The following is a 20,745-nucleotide window of genomic DNA, read 5'->3' on the forward strand; positions in this document are numbered from 1 at the left end:
ACATAAATGTCTGATCACAATCCGGTTTCTCCTGATTCTGCACAAAGAGAGATTTTTAGGCAGCACCTTATGACAGAAACAAGGTGAGAGTTTTTCTTCTTCAGGTCGGTTACATGCATCTCCGTCACTGCATCATCGGGTAAAAGCAGTGCGAGACAGGGAGACAAAATCAGTGTTTGGTTTTACTTATGTAACTCAAAATGTCTATCCATGGTTTCTTTGCATTTTGCAACCCAACAGACTTTCATTTTAATTTGAACTCCTGTATTCCAGCAAGATCACTCAAAATTTGTGGGTGGCCCCTCAATTACTGGTTACTTTTTAACAACCTGACTGAGAGTAAAGCAAACCTCTCTTTACCAAGCTGCTCAGGAAAGCTGTTTTCATTTGCACTGAAAAACTTTAGTACATGGCTGTGTATGGCCGTGGTCCCTGAAGTTCATCTCTGAGCAGGATTCAACAAAAACCAGAAATATTTGCTGAACTACTGGTCAGCAGAAACATCATGGCAGATGGATCTCACATGCTTGAAGCTTTAATTTGCCATCTTTAAATTAAAGTGTTCAAGATGGACAGAAGTAGGCATGGTGAGTGCTAGTATTTCAAGGCAAACACAACACACCAGGAAGCTACATACCTGTCTGAGGGCAAAATAGAGATGTTTGACAAGTGACAGATGTGGAGAGAACAAAAAAGATCAAGGCCAGGCTTCTTTTGTACCAGCTTTCTGGGAACAGCTCACAGCGGAGTCTCTGTCCCCTCAGCTCTGAACACTGACTGCAAAGATGTGCAAATGACATTGCAAAGAGAAGTGCAGATAAGAAGACACGTTATACAAAAACCATGGCTGAAAGAAAACTGTCTACTGCCTAGCCTTTTGAAGTGAAAATTTCTTTTACGTTTTTTAACTTTGAAGAATAACAGATTAATGAACCATGTAAAAGCAAACAAGAATATTTTGTGCATTTAATGTTACATAAAGTATGTACCAGACAACACAAATTTCCATTTTCCTTAGGCTTACTAACTAGAGCCAGTTTTGTGCCTTTAGATTTTCTGCCATGACTGGCAGTGACAGGCAAAGGCACGTGCCAAACCCTTCTCGTCCGAGGCTCACCAAGGCAGGCCAGTTGTTACTTCAGCTCAGGTGGCAGATACTGTGCTACTGCAGGACGGTTGCCAAAACAGAGCTTCATCAAGTAACAAGAGTAACATGGCAGAAACTCTGAAAGGTTGCTGTGAAATTTGAACATGAGCTTCTCAGAATACTGATAGAGACTAAAAGCCTTTTGGAGCATCAACAGAGAGAAAAAGACAACCTAAAGCTTAGCAGTCTTGTGTTGGGTTCTTTCTTACCTCCCTGCCAAATGAAGTTGTACTGGTACAAAATAGAGACATGAAAAGTTAAAGTACAAGAGAAAAGCAAAATGCAGATTTTCCTTTGTCCTTACGCCTTTTCAGTCTTTGCCTTTCTATTGGGCAAGTTCCCTCAGAGAAATGTGCAAAATTCTCATCCCTATTTGCCAGAAATTGTAAAACAAACCACTCTAATTTACATTAGAGTATAATCCAAACACTACAGTCATGGATGAGCTCTATTCTATTGACATGAGAGAACATGATGATTATTATTAAATTATTATGATTAATTAAAAATAAAATTAATGAGAGACGGGGAGTGAAGTAGTAGGATGAAGTCACAAAATCCTACCTTGCAACCTCTTTGCACATCTGGTCATAAATTTTAATTTATCACGTGGAAAATTCCTTCTCAGATATTACTACCCATTTGTGCTACACACGTATTTTTTTCTGCTGTTCAAGTAACTGACTGGCTAGCTCCTGCCCATTTCTTATTTTGCTAATTCACTTCTTTTATTTACCCCTTAGAAGTAGAATCTGCCTAAACATTCCTATCCTATTATTTTTATAGACAAACACATCCATAACTCCAAAAATAAACTATACAGCTAATTGACCTCACAGTCTGGAAGTCCTGATACTAATGAGCAACCTCTAGTACAGTGAGATACTTTCTGCACTGAGAAAATCTGGCCCATTTTTTCTCTCCCCTACTCATCCACAGATCCCCAGCCCCATTTGGGTCCCTGCAAGCTGGTAAATGTGGCAGGGCAGGAGGAAGCTGATAAATTCTCTGCCTGTGCTGGTCTGAGTGATCGCTGCATTTTTTGGGGTACATAATAAATATATTTATATGGTTTCTGTATCTCCTCCAGTGAGCACTGTCAGTGATTGTTTTGCAGATTATAATCTTTTCAAAACAGGACTTTCTTGATCTCAGTTTCTTACAGTGCTAAGGATGCTGTAATGTTTAGTAAATAACAGTATCAATCAATCAGCGGGCTCTGAGGCCTTTCTTTCTTTCACACTTCTCCTCATATTTAACTGCATAGCTACATGAAATGCAAGTTTAGTCATTTTTGAAAATCCACTTGAGCTTCTTAATGGGATGTGCATTGCAATGGAAGCTGTTTTGCCAGCACTAGTTCTATTTTCAGTGGGAAAAAGCTGAAGGAACTAGCCTTTGGAAATGGTTGAAATTCTTGTAAGTGGAATGCTATCATATAAAATTAGCAAACATATAAAACATTTATTGCCACAGAGATACTATACAGATGCTTGGTTCTGGTTTTGTTGGTTTTTAAATTTTTTTTTATCCCCCCCCTCCTTTTATTGCCAACATCTTCCTTAAGTATTCAGCTAGTTCCTAATATGTAGCCTGCAACATAACTGGGCTCCCTCCTGTGTCTGCTCCAATAGTGGCATTCCCTCAGAGTAATAAATATTCTCTATATGACAGTTAGGTTTAGGCATGATTGTAAATACAAAGTTCAGGATTTATAATATCAATTAATATTATCTTACATCCTTATTTCCTGTTGTCTTCATAGCTAAACATGTTTACTCTTAAATTAGAACATAATTAGTAAATAATATAGCTCATTTTTACTGAAAATAGCAGCTTGGCAAAATGTTTCCTATCATCAGGGGCTGACCTTCCCAAAGGCTGAATATCCTGGAACAGCACATTGTAATAAGAGAAATCAGTTATTTTGGATCTTGGCCAAACACTAATTATTTCTCCAGCTGCCCCCCTCCTTTCCAGCTCTTCTTCCCACTCTCCCCAGTAACACTCACATATGTGAGTTGAAGTTAAGAAGTTGCAGTTGGTAAACAAAACAAAGACAAAACTGCTAAGAAGTTAATGAAAACATCAGTAAGTCATAGCATCTGGATCTCATCATCAACCTCTGACGTAAGGAAGATGTCCAGATGTTAGCAGAACTGTAGCAGTTGAAATATTTTGTGAGAGAGGCTCCTTCCAAACAATCAGATGCAAAGCATTTCAGCACTTTCAGCAGTTTTTAGGAATGTTTCAAATACATAACGGTCTTTCAGATGTGCGAAATGTCTGCTTGGTGTCGAAAGAATATAGAGTCCAGGGAGCCAAGTCTGGGAATCAGGAGCCCCCATTTTTTGGAAGTGCATGTGAATGTTCAAAGAGCAGGAGAAGATGAGGCCTCCTGGTTGTCTGTCATAAGGAGAGACTTCTAGCAGAGACATGATACTGCTTATCTTGTAGTTTAACAATATCCACAAAGATGAATTATGAAACTGGGCCCGGAGAGAGCAGACCATAATTTTCATCTTTCTCACTCATTTTTAATCCCTGTCTGACAATGTGTACCACATACAACCCTTGCATGCTGAAAAGTATAAATGATGAAGCTGGTTTCCTAACAGGTTGTTGCCAGGTGTATTGTTTCTTTCCTTCCCCTCATGTCCAGTGGTGACATTTTTCATGCGTGGGTGCTCATTCTCTGCAGAGCAACATGACTGCTTAGTTCCTCTCAGATATGTTTTCTGGGCTCTGGGTGTGCTCCCTCCCTCCTTGGCCCATGCTTATGAAGAATCAGTTTGGAGTCCCCAAGAAAGCAGGAAAGTTAATTCTAAAAATTCCTAATTGCTGAAGTGTTCTGGTCCCGAATTCCTCTTATACATATCCCCAAAATCCCAGGCACAGGACAGGACATGGTGCTGCTGGCTGATTGCTGCAGTCCTAGAATTGGCTATGATGACTGTAGAAAACCAGAATGCTGAAAAAAGGGTGTATTTCCATAATCCCCTCCAGCTGTTGTAACTTGAATGCATGAGGATTTTGTAGCAACCACTTCTATAATATGCTTAGTGTACTGTGTACTTCTTATTGTAAACTTGGACAAAATAGTGCCATTGTTGTAGCTTGATTACAGAAATGATGGTGGAGCTCCATGAAATAAATGTTTTAGATTTCACTAATGGAGGAAAATGTGAAAGTCACAAATAAAACTTTCCAACTGTCCAGTCCCCCAACAGTGCAATTTAGCTCTGCTGTATGAAAATATCCACTACAAATAGCCAAGGTGACACAGTATGCACACTTTCTTTTCCCTATGTGAGTGCTCCAACCTTTACTGGTAACAGACTTCAAATTAGGAGCATGAGGAGTGCTGGAAACAAGACATTCCGGCAGCTGAAAATAAACAACACCAGAATCATGCTACAGGCAGCTATGACCCTTCTGGCACTTCTCTACGTTTTCATATAGAGAACGAGAAATTAAAAAATAGAACATGGAATGAGAACCTAAGGATGCATTTAATTCCAAATGCCCTTTTGAATGAGGATTTTGACTGAAGCACTTTTCCTTAAATGAGTTACAGTCATTCCATGATCAAAACATCAGTGCTAAATAAGACATAATACTCTATATATCTTATCGGAAATTTAGGGTGACGATATTTAAAAAAAATAACAAGCATATGCTGTGCATGAAATGTATTATTTCTGATTGCATTTGATATCTAAATTTGAAAGATGTGAAGAATTATAAATCACATGAATGAAACTAGCATTTTCTCCAAAACCTGCTTACACTACAAGCTTGTTCAATAATTACATGGATGACAACAAAGCTCTTGACTACTCTCAAAGGGAGGAATCTCTAACATGATAACGATATTTGACTATCCACCGGAAATATTTTATTATGGTGTTTTGCACTTTATCAAACAAATAACGTCTTTTGTTATCAGACAATTGTTGTTTACTCTTTTCCTGTTTCTTTTCCATAAATTAGAGTCTATTTACGAGTACATATCAAATCAATACCTGATCATTCTCTACCTCATGGGAAGTGGTTATTTTTAATATTTATAAAATAGCCTGAATAAACCACCAAATCTATAGGACGTTGTCTCCAGATTAGGAGTCAGTAATTTTCTAAAAATGCTGATATAGCCAAACAGTGATATATCTGAATCTGTGTCTTAGGTTCTGCGACATATCCATTTTCTAAAATCTTATTTCACCTACCTACACTATACATCTTTCTCCAATCTCAGAACAAAGCAAACACTTTAATCAGTAATTTTTCTTCTGCATAAGTATTAATTTTAGAGACAGGTAAAATGTAATGCAAAACACTTTACCTTAAACTGGGCCTTTAAAATTTCCCAAGGATGAAAATTCCTTTCTTTACTTCCTTTACTTCCTATAGATAGCTATATATGTATATGCCTGGAAGTGTAAGCAATAGCTGGAAATTGTTTAAGAATGAGTAAATCCTATACTCACAGATTTTGCAGTCCATAAAAAGGCATGTTTTAAGGCATCATAATTAAGAGGGAAGTATGAGAGAAAACAGCAACTATAAACCAAATGGAAATAGAGGGATGCTGATAATGGAGGACAAATCAGCCTTCAGCAAGAGCAGATAGTGTGTTGCAGATACTCCCAGTGATCCTAGACAAGTTATGCAAAGGTTGATATGGCCAGTAGTAAGAAAAACTTAAATAATGATATAATTCTTGCTAATCATCATAAATTAAAAAAATAAAAGGTCTACTCAAAGGGGCCTGCAGAGAAACTTTTCAAAAGTAGATTCAAAATTAATTCAGATTTTATTAAAAACATGGAAAATAGATGAAAGCTGACTGATAGTCCTTTAAAAGGAATCTAAATGGAAAATAGTTCTCTCTGTGGCTACATCTTTAGTGATAACTGACAAGGACATATATAACCTTTCTAGATTCAAACACTAGCAAAGTAGGCATAATGAGAAGTGGTCTGTAACAGATCTTTTCAACTGAGTTATTTTTCATTTCTTTGGCAATTAACAGAAAACAAAACCAAGAAAAACAAGGGTGACAAAAGCCCACTTTATTTTTAGTGGGCCAAAAGTCACAAAATTAACTTAATTCTGGGGTAAATGAAATATTGTAAAGTTTTAGTGAACTGAATTAAGAAAAAATTGAAAATTGAAAATTATAAATGGTAAGTAGGTCAATCAATAATATAATTTCAAATAGAAAAGTTGAAGGTTTATTTTTAAAATACCAAATAAGTAATGTTTTCCCACAGACTTTCAATGACTAAGCCACTGCAGCAAACTAGACATAATTCAACAAACCTAGACTACCTACACATTCTTTTTTTTTTCTAAAATACTAGATATTTCAGAAGACTATTTAGCTTTTCTATCATAAAAAAACCCAAAACAAAAAAAAAAAAAAACCCAAAACAAACCAAAAAGCCCAAAAAAGAGATTGGGGCATATGAGTATTTGGTTGTACTCAGTGTCTGACCATGTTTTCTAAAAAATGCTGGTGAAAATGAAAAATGCAGGACCTTTTAGTCATTTGGTATGATGGGCATAATGGTTCTTAGTACGATGCAGATAAATGCTACATCGTGTCATCTAGAGTCTATCATGCAGATAATTCACCCAGCAATACAGTGGAGGCACTAGGAGAAATCTGTCTACAGTGTTTTGAGGATATGTACATTTCAGAGCTGAGAACGACTCTTGCATGCTCTGGAGAAGCTCACTGCTGCCGCCCCTCTTGTGCAAAAACCCCTGGTCTTTATTGGGAGGCCTGTCGCTGAAGAAGCCAGAGTGTGCTTTCCTTCCCAGCTAAGCCTTGACATCAGTATGGGGAATAAACTGGCAATTCCCAAGGAAATGTTTCTGTTTCTTGTGAATGCAATAACAGGAAAAGTTAAAATTTTCAAATTGCCTATTTAGGGAATCTGGCAACTTGAGTCTTATTCTGTCCTCTTACTCTTTGCTGTTCATTCCATTGCTCCAAATTGTATCCCATCTCTTCTGGGCATTTTTGATGTCCCAGCAATTGAAAATACTTCCATTGTGTTTAGTGATTTATTTAGTGATTAATTTTCCCCATATTAAGATCACCAGATACGACTGCAAACATGCATCTAGATTTTCTTTGTCTGCGTAAATTAAGAAAGAGGAGAAAAGACACTGAGTGGAAAACCATGAGCCGTGTGCCGCCAAAGGCAGTTTGATCATGATGTGATTACACCGAGTTGCAACTCACTGCTGCTCAGAACAGGTATTTTATAAATATGTACCCCATTTGTACAAGACACCATATCTATACAATAATAATATACCATATTTATACAAGTGTGCTTGGCCCCAGCTGGCTGAAACACAGGTGATTCTGCCACATGATGAGATGGCACACACAGTAACTCAGCCCTGGTGTTAGTGTCCAACAGCAGTGTGAGGATGCCGCTCTGCGGTACTCCATCATGGCCAGGGTAGGGTGGCACGCAGAGGTGACCTGAGAGGACAGTTTGTATTTGTTTGCCTCCCTTTACTGTGCCCGCCCAAAATCAAAGCATCTTTAGCTATTATCTTTTAGTTTCATGCAATTTTAATGGCATTTTAAATTTTTTTGTTACTTTTTGCCCAAAACTAATGCTACCTTTCTTTTTTGTCATTAAGACTACATGATCTAATAGAAAACATTTTCTGTGATGTTTTCCCTAGCTAGAAGGTAGATAGTACTGCCTGTTTGATGATTATATCAGATTATATTGCACAATTTGCTATTTCTGTGCAGTTTTTTTTTAAAGGTAAAACATTTTTTGGATTACTTTTTCTTGAATATGCCATGAAGAATGCATATTTCACATTTTCTTTTTTCTTTTGCAAATACTGTGTTCTTTTTCAAAGGTGTGTCCTGATAACACAAATTGCTGATCTAAGTGGATTTCAGTGTCATGACCCTTCTTTACCATTTTTAGGTAGTCAGCAGTTTAAACTGCTGATATTCCAGAGAACAAACAGAAGAGCAACACAACTTGTTGCTGTTTTGTTTCTTTTCCTGAATCTGTTATTCATGAAGTATTTTCAAGAATATACCCTGCTAACTACTCCACTTACATACTGCACTGCTTACTGGGGGGTTAGCTTGATGGTTTTCTGACTTTCTGACTGACAGCAGCCCAAATATACTAGTGGACTGACAAGCCTACATCACCAGCACAACCTGGAAAATTGAACTGTCACTGCTTTTAAGGGTCCTCTAACATCTAAGCCTTGTATTGATAAAAACTGTGACGTTCATGTTCACAACCATCTGCCAAGTACAATAAAAACATGCCGACCCTTATCAGTGCAGCTAAAGAGGCTAAAGGGTTCATGTTCACTCTGCGTTTCTAGGAATGTGACAGTCTCAAGAAATATAATTAGCAGTTATCCATCCCTCAAATATTTGACAATCATATGCAAGGTTAAATATATATGTTTATCAAGGCCTTTTGATATCCTGATAAAACCTGTGTATTTTCATATGTAGGTCACATACAGAAAGTATAAATTACATGTCATTATATGCTTTCCTATGTGAACTGATGAGAGGAAACCAATTTTATAGAAAATGGTTGGTAGTAGTTTTCTTATGTGGACATAGGCCAGAGGTGCTTGTAGTCTGTTGATACAAATGCCATTCTGAACTTAACTATAAATTAAAAAGCTTACTTCAAAGCATTCACATAAACAACTCTAGCAGGTGGAATGGAAATGAATGCCAGGGTAAACAAGTGTCCAGCTGACCAGGCAACACACAGATTAAACAAAAGCTGACTTGGTCCCACCAGCTTGCCTTTTATAGATTTGTGTAACGTCTGTGCCTTTTCACTCAGAATTTCTTTCCTCTCAGTGCTCCTTCCAGTAGAGTTTCAACAGCATCCTGAACATCAGGACCTGCATTGTGACTGATGTTCCATGCCCTGCAGTCTCAAAGCCACCAAAACAGTCCAATTTTCTAACACACCTTTGAGAGATGAAATGGACTATGCGCCCAGTTCAGTTTGCCATGGAAGAGAGGTTAATGTCCAGCACTTTCACAACACTGCCATGTTTGTGACTAACTGCTGAGCACTAAAGTAAATGTAATGTCCCCATCTCCTGTGACCATGAGGCTTTACTGTAAAACAGTTGTAATGCTGAGGTCCTTTGCCCAGGAAACTCACTGTCCTTTGTAGTCTATGGGAACAGGCACAAGATTTATCTAGCCATTGACACAGAACAAGTTTTTTTATGAATTGCTCTAATTTAAAGCAGGTTTTTGCCCCTGTGTTTCTTTATATGCCATGGTCACTCCCTGCCTGATTACCTGATGTAATCAGTTTTGGAATTCACAAATCAGAATTTGGAATTCACAAATGTCTGTTATGCACTTAGCTGCTCTTCTCCAAAATATAAGTGCAGGAGAATGATGTAAAAGTTCAGTTTACATTAGTGAGCCATATCGTCTGCTTCTCCATCATCTCATCCTTGATCTTATCATTATTCACATTTCTCCTCTCTCCTCTCCCCCTCCCCCCCGCCCGCGGGATAAACCATCCCCACTGTAAGTATACAAACAAACCAAAGGATCCCTCTGGCATGTCACACCCATTGTACATTTCTGCTGCCTTTTCTGAAACCTCTAAATGTTGCAATAATAAAAGTAACAACCCCAGCAGGGTGGATGAGAAGCATTCAATCTAACAGGCAGACAATAACAGAAGAGCAAAATAAAGCAAGTTAAATTATCTTCTGCTCTAGCCCTCTGTTATGGTTTGCCTCGAGTTTTTGAGTATTTGCAAGTCAAAATAAAAATGTGAACTGTAACCATATAGTTGGATGGTAATTTATATCTCAGAAACCTAGCTCTGGCATACCTGACACTCACTTGGAGCTCACAGCACTGAAATCCTTGCCAGAGGAAATACCAGTAATTGCTCAGTGCACAGCCCAGATATTCCAACTGACACACTCCTTGGCTGCAAAGCACTCTGTAACACAACTCAGTGAAGCACATCACAGCAGTAAAGCACAGTCTGACCTAACAGCAAAATAAAATGCTTCAGCGCACTTTAGTCTGAGGAGTTTGCACTGTCATTATCAGACAAAAATTCACTGTTGTTTTTTTTTTTTAACGGATGTTTATCTCGTCTAATTGAAGGAGCACATACAGTCCACCGTAGGCAAAGCACCGAAGTAACGTGACACAGAAACAAAAGGCTGGAGAGATACTTAAAGGCGACATCAATACATTATGCAAATGATGCCACTAATTACCGTTATTGATTATGGTCCCTTACAAATCTTAAAATATACTTATGTAATGTCCTTCTCACCTGCCAGTCGTCTGTCTCTCGTGTTTTTCCAGATAACGTCCAAGGCTCTAGCAGTGGAGTCCCTGATATGATCACTAAATGATCTTCTCAGAGGGGCTTTCACTGGGTGATGCATAATGCAGATCGATCACACATCCAGAGTCAAATGGCTGCAGCTTGGCCCCGGGAAAAAGGGCATTCTTTGCCTGGGGATCTGTCCGAGTTCCTCTTTGCCAGGCAGGCAGGTTGTTACTTTATATAATTTGTCATCAGCCTTGTGGAGCTTTTCCTTGAAGAGTCAGGCATTGCAGTTCTCACTGCGGATGCAGAAAAGCTCAGACTGCAGCCAGCCTACTGGAAAGCTGCCAAAATCTTACATCTGGAACAGTTTACAAATGAGCTAACGATACAGTCATTTAGATTTGGGGCTTTATTTGTGGATATCTATAGGATTCTAGCTTCCTGTTTAATCAAATAACTTACCAGGCACATACTTGCATGCTCATTTATTAGGATAATATTTCCCTGCTTAACTGATATTTCAGGTAATCTTTCATGGTTTGACATGAAAAAGGTAAGAAACAGAAAAGAGATAAAGTAATTTTAAGTATCTGCAGTTCAGGTACCTTATTTCATTACCATATTTTTCTTGCATATTACCCCATCTGTGGCACAGAATAGGGCCTGATTCTGAGTTTCCTGTATGTAGTAGTACTTTATGCCAACACAGTAATGAAGGGATGGAAATATAAAAGTGAGAGGAAAAGGGGAGACAAGAAAAAAGGAGAGGGAACTAGGCCCCTGCATCTTTGCTGAGTAGAAAGAGAAGGTTCCATATGTAAAAAGTTTATGTATGTAACTGAGATTAATAGTCACAGTAAATGAAGCCATTTGACCTTGCTTATTTTGACCTTTTTAATTGATTACTTTGTCCTGTGGCTTCCCTGAGGGAGACAGGGAGGAATAAAGGGGTAGCTAAGACTCCTTTCCTAATGTTATGTATGCCAATATGTGAAGAGGTGAGACATCCCAGCCTAAAAACGTAATCCCCTTTGTTATTGGGGAAAGCAAGAACTGTTGAATAAATTTGTCTTCATTTTAATTCTAGGTGGAGTCCTTGATTTTCACAGCAACTACAGCTGTTAAAGTCAGATGCTGTTGTTTTCTTGAGAAGTATTATGTTATCATTAAAATTGATTGATTAACTTCTCACAAGGTTGGTGTGCACAGATCAAATTACAGAATCACAAATTTCAGCCTGTGGAGTCCCACTCCCTTTGAATTTCTTCCTAAGAACAAAAGAGTTTTTCATTTAATTAGACTAGATAATTTATTTCACACTTTCTTATTGTACTTATTCTTATGTAACTTTTTTCCAATGCCTTCTCAGTTCCCTTTCACTAGTCCTCATTTCCTTTAAGACAAATCATGATCTCATTCCAACAATGAAAAGAAATTTACACGATTTGCAATAGTGTAACTGAGGGAAGAATTGGCTCACCATCTATTTAAAGCAGATCATATTTTTTTTCCTCCCAGGCTTTTGTCTTTTATCTTTATAGAGCATCTGCAAACATTAATGTCCTGTGTACATCTTTGAACAAAATCAACAGCAGCAAGGGATCTCTACAGTCTGCAGTTCCTTTCTTCATTACACCCCTCCTACTTTTTGAGGCTGGATGGAGAAAGAAGCATCCAACGCTCTAGAAAAATTCAACTACTCTTGAAATGTGTGGTTGTTTTTTTTTGTTATTATTCTAGCAAAACTTCCTTGTAGAACAAGTGACAATGCTTACATAGGCAAATGCTGACATGATGACCAGAGTGTAATCTATCTACTTTGAAACATGTGCGGCCTGTTCAGGTGACATCTGCTATTGTTTCTATTGGTGACCAGCTCAGAAGAATACTTGTTCATTTTTAAATGAGGATGTAGTAAGCAATATCTGGAGCTGAATGTGTATACCTCTGTATTTCAGCTGAGTAGCACTGTCAGAGGAAAACAGAAGGCAATGAGGGAGAAGGCAGTCTCAGCAGATTTTTAACTACCAGTGGCTATGCCTATGTTACCAACAACGTGGCCCAGAAAGAGCAAAATAAATGGTACCAAGGTTCTAACATATCTTGAGGTGGGGTTACTTTGAACTAGGTCTACCTGGGTCTCATGAACTGAATGAATCCTCACCAAGGGTTGAGATCACTGGTGCTCTACCAGGACGCATCTTCTGGCTTAGTTTCATATGAAACCAAACCAGTTCACATGCTCTAAGACTGCTTGGAGATACAAACCAAAGGGTGCTGTTGGGAGATCCTTTTTTTTGAAAATCTTTTTCAAAAGCGTACACCTGGTCGAGGCTAAAATGTCAATAAAAATGCACCCACTATTATTCATTTTAGCAGCTAAATCAACTTTTAAAAAAAGGGCAATATATAGGCTGCTGATCAGGGTTTAATTCTATGAGAACTGTTGTGGGTTCTGTTACATAGGTAGACATGTCACAACCCAAAATACTTAAAACAGTCAGCGCAACCAGTTCAACAAAATGGGCTGGAAAATGTCAGCATGACCCAACAAAGGGCAAAGAAGGAGTAAAGATAAACGGTAACAAAGCAGGGGAAGATGGCTAAGAGAGTCTGCTTGTCTGATGTTACAACACAGAAATGGATAATCTAAGTAGATTTTGTAAAGAATTTAATTAAATGTCAGAACATTCTTAATGGACCATGGACAAGAAAACAGCTAGGTATCAGTAGGCTAGAAATCTGGATAGGAAATAAAAGGACATCAATTATAGAAAAGTGTGGATTGAGAGATCTAATGGGTAAGATAGTTAAAAAGCAAATATACACAAAGAGGAAATTTGAGATGAACAACATTCACTGTGGTCATAAAATGTTTGCCATGCAATATGAAAGTATAAAATGATTTAAAAATAATGTTAAAAAGGAGGCATCAGAGCAGAGCTGTACTTCAGTCTCTGTGCTTGTGTTATTTAAATAACAACCCTTGTAGAACAATGCACTCTGTTTCGGTCTGGACCTCTCAATACCCAAAAGATGCTGAAAAGACATCCACAAAACCCGATGCTCTGGGATACTATCAGCTGGTGCCACCAGGGTGATGGTGGCAGTTGCTCTTAGTTCTATGCTGGGCAACACCCACGCACTCAGGGGAAATCTGCGACTTGCCATGGCTGCTGTGCCATTGTCTGATACTCATGTTGAGAGCCCTACACTGCACCTCAGGCAAGCTCCTCCTGCATTCCCAGACATGACGCTGTGTTTGAAGAAGTGTTACTGCCCAAATGATACCTGCCCACGTAGAGAGAGATATTTGCCCTTTCAGCTCAGACGTACTCCCTCTCGCCTTGCAAGTTTAGCTGTTTGAGTGGAGACAGCTACCTGAATCACGTGCCTACGGTTACCTCCAGATTGCATGGAAAAGCTTTCTCTATTTCTCTGGTAAATTCATGCTCACAGTCTCAACTGGGAGAGGATGCCACTAGTGCCAAGTACATGTGTACAGACCTCGGCTAGTGAATCTCTGATGTCGGTCAACATGAATGTATATTAGATTAATTTATGGAGAAAGGTGTTAAATCAAACAGTTAAATCAGAGCACTGGGAATGGTATTAAAGGTAAAAAGTTTTAATGGTGAGATTTATGGACTGGCAAAGAAAATGTTTTCAAAGAAAATGGCAAAATGTTTGGCTGCTCTATTCGAAAATGTCCTGGAAAATCTCCTGAAAACAAATACCTTCCTTTAGCTGGGAAATGGCCTGGGCACCCTTCCATATGTTACATCTACAATTCAATTAGCTGTATACAGGTACTACAGCAAAATGCAGGCAAAAATAAGCAAAGTCCTAACCCCAGAACCAGCATCTAGGTAAAATTTATGATGCAGCTCTATTCTTGGCTTCACTGTATCTGGAAACTTAAGGAAGACCACCAGCAGGCACAGGTTTTGTACTTGAGTAATATTCACGGTGATCACAATCATAGTGCAGTCACTACTGCAGCTATCCTCCAGAATTATTTTACTTTTTTCAGTATTTTCTGTTCAATGGCTGAGATGAAAAAAAGCCCAAAGAAATTCTTATATTCAAAAGATAAACATGGATGGGCCAGCAAAGACGTGTGCTGGACTAAAAATAGTATGATAGGAATCTGAAGGAGGGGGTCTATTGCTGACAAGAGGGGAATGCAGCAGACAGTGTTTGGGGGGGAAAGGTGACAGTACCCCCTCAGGAAAGAGATGACTGTGAACATGTGCGGAGCAGCATGCATGCCCAGGGAAGTCTTTGTGGAATTCCACAGGCAAATATTTATAGAGACCGTATCCCCACCTGCCTGTTCAGCCAGCTTGGAGCTGGGCTGAGCCCTGCTCTCCTGCCAGCCAAGATCGGCCCCGCCACTGCTGCTCACAGGACAGTGTCCTTCTGGTTAGCCAGGCCTAGCCTGCCTCTGGGCTGCAGCCACTGAGTTCTCCCACTCCTCTTTTCAGAAATATTTTTAAAAAGGTCTTGTTAATATCAGTAAAGTGGTGCCTCTCCAGTCTTTCTCTCAAGGCTGGATTTACTTGTAAAGTGCCACTCATTTTTCCTAAACATACTGTTCTTAAACCAGCTGAGGGCAGAAGGCAGAGGCTAATTCCTAACCACCTTACCACTCCTCAGCAGTTCAAGCTGAAGGATCTAACCTTGCCAAATATATCTGTTTTCTGTCCTTTAGTGGTTCTGTCCATACCTTGGTCTGCAAAAATAACATTAAAGATTCTTTTTCCTCTTTAAGGCAAAGAGCAGACAGAATGCATCAGGTATTAGGATGGACGGGAATGGTGATCTCATTTTTAGTTCTGGCAACATCCAGCTCCTAGGAAGTAAACAGTTATGCAAGCCTCACTCTCTTCAGGCTTGCTCACAGTGCATCAACTTCCCTTCTGAATGTTTACGAATGTGCAAATTCTTATGTTTATCTCTGGTTCATCTGTGTGATTCTGGCCCCTTGAGTCTGGAAGGATGTATGCATCCAAAATATGCATAGCCATTCAGAGACACATAATTTTTCAAACATGCTGCCAGTCTGAGTTGTGCTGTGACTTCCATATGGGCTGCATGCAACAAATAGTATGGCAAATTCAGACCATCTTCACTGGGTGGTCTATGCAGCTTGACTGATCTGATGCATGCAACCGCCTTCCCCTTGTTACAGAAACAAAAAAGTAATGCCATAACTCTCCAAAAGTACCACAAAACAAAAGAATGATTCAAAATCAAAATTTTAGGTCTAATTAAAAATGCCTGCTGGGCACATAGCATGTGTCATTGTTTCATCTCTCAGCAGATGTCTCCAAATGCTATCTAGGAGACCAGACTGGGAAAGGAGCCCTTTGAATTTGGCTTTGACATGTGTTGCTTTCCAAAAGACAATCTGGTACTGCAACATCTGCAGTATCTGAGAAATCTGATACATATCAGATCTTTAGACAAGAAGCATCCACGAATCACAGCAGACTATAAGGATTTAGAGAAATTTCTACAGAGAGACAGGCAAATAAAATGTACTTTGTTGAAACAGAAAAGTTTCAATAGAAGCTTGACAAATCTTAGCAAAATGTTTGTTATGACAAAGCCACGTCTTCATTAGTTTTGATTTGGTTTTAAAAAAAAATCTCTTCTGAAATATACTTTTTCATTATTTATTTATTTATTGAAGGAAGGAAGGGGGATGGGTATGTAACACTGTGGTATTTCCAAAGAGATACTTTAATAAAAAAAATCTTTCCATGACAAGTTTTTTCTTTTTTCTTCCATATTAGGAATAAAAATTTCAGAACATTATTTATATCTTTTCTTGCACTAGAAGTGAAAATCAGCACGTTAAAGAAACCCAGATCTCCAAGGCTTGGAAGGCAGGCAGGATAAGGGTTATAGTGAGGAAGTCTATTCTCTCCTCCCATGTTTTGGCCTCCTACTTACATGGGACTGAGGGAGAGCATTAGGTTTCTTTTTTGTGTCAAGTGTCACTGCATGATATAGATAAAATGAAGTAAAAATGAAGATTAGTCATTGATGGAAAAAGGTGTTGAACAGGTTGGGAGTCTCCCCAGCCCACAGACTGGATTTGTCTGCCGATTTGTGTATAATGTTCTCTCCTCTTCAGCCTCTCCATTTCTTTTATTCCTTTCCAAGATCCCTTACAAGTTATTCCTTGCTGCTGTTTTAATCTTCTACCTTCTAAAGACGGCTCCATCATGCTTTCTACCATTTCCTCCCCATCCCTGGCCCAGCTATATCCTTTTCCATCATCTGACCTCTGATTCCTATGCCTGGCTGCTCTTCTCGATGTTGCTCCTTTCACTCCTCCCTGCTGGGATAGACAAGGGCTTGCAAGCATTTTGTGCCAGTGGGAGCATTGCTACACTGATCAAAACAGAGTGGAGCTGCTCTGCATCCTGATCTCAGTGGGAACTGCACAAAAGATAGTAACAAATGTTTGGGTGGTGGTTGCTGCAATGGTGCTGATGATGTGAGTGCACAACTCAACCATATGTTACTATGTGTCCCACCACATTTTGTTCCAAGTGCCCTGTGAGATGCATGTCAACACCCTGTAGTTAACCTTTGAACAGCCTGGGACCTAAATGGGTGCATTCTGGAGAAGAGATAGTAGACCATGTAACAGACAACATTCCCTGAGCTTCCTCCAGGGGTGGGAAGACCGCGCTGCCTGCTGTCCCCGCACTGTTTCCCAATGGTGGTAGCAGGGGTGTAGGGAAGCCCCAAGGACAGCCCTGCCCTCTCCAGGTGACAGTCGTTGCCTCGTGCATACTGCTTTTGTAAGTTATGCAGGCCTTATACCCTCATGCTGTGGCCCAGACATGTATTTTTGAATAAGCAGCATGTTTAAGTAGTCGTAAAGAAAATGCACAAAATCCACTTTCCTAGCAGTAGTCCATGATGCAGACTGCAACTGTTGTTGCTTTCACAGACTTTTTAATGTGTAACCATTGAAGACTACTTCTGGTGAAACACTGAGATGATCTTGTGAAGGCATCTACCTTAATTGCCTTTTGTTGTGTGATAAATACATGCTGATGGGTTTATGTAAACTGAGTAGCCTGGCCTTCTATTATACATTTATGAGTTTCAAATTAAGCATGATTCCAAATAAACACTAACAATATTTAGCAGACTTCATGATGTGATTATAACCTGGCCTTGCAAATAGCCCCATAGCTTAATTGGAGTTCTGTGCACTTCAAAGTGTAAGCTTATCTGGCTGTTTCTGAGCTGCTGTCTCACTATCACTGTGTGCTCCAAAAATAATAAATAAACCAACACAGGAAAGCAGAAAACATTTCTAATCACAGCCATAAATATAAAATAATAACAAATAACTGAATAACATGAAAGAAGATATGCTCCCAGTTTCAGTTGTACATTGTTCTGTATTAACTTGTTTTCTAATGTAACTGGTTATAAAATATCCCTACATTATTAGAAAATCCAGTCTTCCCCCTACTGCCAACTGTTTTCTGAAATACTGTATGTTAATGAGAAAAAATGGGATATTAATGAACACTGGTGCCATAACTGAAAATTCAAATGAGAAGTGTTAAAGCTTCATTCTGTTTAACAACATGCGAGTCACCTGTTTAGAGGTTTATGGAAGTATTAATATATAGGGGTGTCCAAGCACTTCCAAATACCTAACTTGAGCTGGTGAACTTTCTCAGTTAATATCTCTTTCATACAGAATAGTTGACGGCAGTAGGCTGTGAACTGAGATCAGTTTTCAGCATTAGCCATCTGTTATGCCTTACCACAGCAAACAGCATTAAACAGAGTCATTTCTTCTTCCTTCACAGTGACCTGACATGCAAATGGCCCATACCTAGATATCTTTTTGTCATCTTGAATGGTCCCATCACTGGGATTATGGCAGGATTAATATAATTTCATAGAATAAAATACATGGCCTAAGGTACTTCTTTCTTTCCAGTGGAAATGCAAATGTGGTTGTACACAAAATTACAATAATAGAAAATTGCAGGTCCCACACACACACAAAAAAAACCCCAAACAACAAACAAAAAAACCCCCTCCAAACAGCCCATCACTTCCCAAACAAACAACTCCCTGTTTTTAGTTCCTATCAAAATTCTCTCTATATAATATTTGTTCACAGTTAGCAATTTTCCTTCTTTGTCTTCTGTTTTTTTCTCTCTCCCACTCTCTTTCCCTCTCTCCTGTTCATGTTTACTCAGTCATACTAAGATGGAGAGTTCCTTGGATTAAAGGTCCTCCTCTTTAGACATCCCTTATACAAAATGGCACAATATTAATAAGATATTAAAGCAACAAAATCTTTGAGCTTGCCTGCAATGACCAACATGATCACTGATTGTGAATAAACCCGATTTTATTGTAAAACGTGTCTCACTGAGTTTAAAATAATCTCGCAGTGGCTGGCTGGTGTCTGTGTACAGAGAAGTGAGAAGAATGGGAGTGGGGGGAGTGTTATACGAGCTGGACTCATCTAAGTCAGAGGGTGAGCGGGGAGATAATTCAGAGTACAGACTGAGATCATTCTGAACAGAGAGATCAAAGAACAGCTAGAAATTTTAAACCGAGGAAAAAGTCCCAGTGCTTGCAGGGTAAGATGGAAAAAGCTCATTCCTCAGAAGATTTAGTGTGATTTAGGGGGCTCATGTAAGTTGTATTAATTAGAACTGCCCTATGTAATGTGTGTTTTACTAAGTGATGTAAAGAGGCTGAGTTGGCCTCCTCCCTTCTCACCCATGCTGCTGCCATTGCAGCACTGTGAAACACAATCTGTACAGAGTTTTTTTGTCATGGTGAAGACAAGCATGATGTAACCCTCCCTGAACTGCTGGTTTGTGGCCTCAGTGGCAGAGAAAACAGGAGAAATACTGGAATTTTCATAGGAAGCAACAATGTAGGAAGTAGGATCCAAACTGAATCTAAACTTTTAGGTAGGTATTGGAACAGATCATCAGTAGATTTCAAGATTTCACTAATTAAAGCACTGCTGGAAAGTTTGTGCACGGTAACTTCTTGCTCCTTTTTTGTGCAAATGTTTATTTGCATAGTTAGACTGGGGATTTATTTTTAATACTGCCTAACTTCCCCAGACTCCAGATTTCAGTTTCTGATGTCTGCCATGCTTTAACCATTTGTCCTGGAGTTCTCTGTGACACAACTTCTTTGAGGTGCTTTATTTACATAATCATTTAAAATCCAGTCCTTTGGGGAAAATGAATGAAATGTCAGTTTCCTGATCTTTAAAAGTTCTAGCAAGTTTTTCTTAAATACTTGATGATGATTTGGTACAGAAATTTGATCTTTTGTAGACATTCCTTTTTTCATCCTTCCAAAAGTCCCTTTGTTGTAGCCATTGGCAAGCCCCTGAGAAACTCTATTTCATAGCAATTCTGCAGCACTGGAGGTTAGTGATCAACAGCTCAGAAGGTATTTTCTCACCTGAGATATGTACAGCCTGGGAAGTCTTTGCAAACACAGCTCTAAGCTGCTACCAGCCCTGTAACAGGTTGAATGAATGAGAGAACCCATCTCACCTGGGCTTTTAGTGACCCCACTACTTCATCTCACAAAAAGGTGGAAGATTGATTAGTCCCTCATCTAATATCTTACAGAATGAAAACGTTCTGCTGGAGTTGGGAGGGAGACTGGTATACACAGTTTTGCGAAGCAGAGACAGGAAAAGAAGGAAAGATGCAAGAGAGAAAAGCAAGTGTATCTGTAATCTACTGTAGTTTTAAATGCGTGTCTCCATTTGGCAATTAAAATTCAGCTATTACATCGCTAGTGAGAACTTTCCTTATGTCCTGCTCTGATGGAATGGAATAAATGTTGGAATGGAATGAACATAATTTTAAATAATTGTCATCTTTGCACTGAACAGAATTTTTTTCAGGATATTGGCTACAATTATGTTACTTTTTTTATAATAAAAAAGAAAACCTGTGATACTCCATTAAGTGTTGCATGCTGTTTTGGAGGATGTCTTTCTTCTGGTGTTCATTATTTCAACTGAAGTCTTGCAGCAACTGCTGATTACAAGTTCTAATGCTTAATCTTTAAGAGATAAAGAATCTAATGTTTCACTTCACCTTTTGTAAGCTTAATGTATCACAGATGCAAGTTAAAGCTTTATATGGAGTGTCAAACATAATTGTCCTGAAGATTAAAGCAGTCACCATAACAACTGAAAGATAT

At 38.9% G+C, this 20,745-nt stretch overlaps 1 protein-coding gene across 2 annotated transcripts in view; it reads right to left on the bottom strand.

Annotated features, from left to right (window-relative positions):
• Window positions 1–20,745, bottom strand: part of DLC1 (DLC1 Rho GTPase activating protein) — a 230,751-nt gene that overhangs the window by 90,748 nt on the left and 119,258 nt on the right. Inside the window, exon 1 of one of the 2 annotated variants that reach the window (XM_014286966.3) lies at window positions 10,501–10,789. The exons of the other annotated variant lie outside the window; for it this stretch is intronic. Coding sequence (XP_014142441.1) covers window positions 10,501–10,615 — 115 coding nt within the window. The 5' untranslated portion in view covers window positions 10,616–10,789. Of the gene's footprint in view, window positions 1–10,500; window positions 10,790–20,745 lie in introns of those variants that run through there. 2 annotated transcript variants of the gene reach the window in all.

The sequence above is a fragment of the Falco cherrug genome, chromosome 1 (assembly GCF_023634085.1).
Source record: "Falco cherrug isolate bFalChe1 chromosome 1, bFalChe1.pri, whole genome shotgun sequence".
Lineage (NCBI taxonomy): Eukaryota > Metazoa > Chordata > Aves > Falconiformes > Falconidae > Falco > Falco cherrug.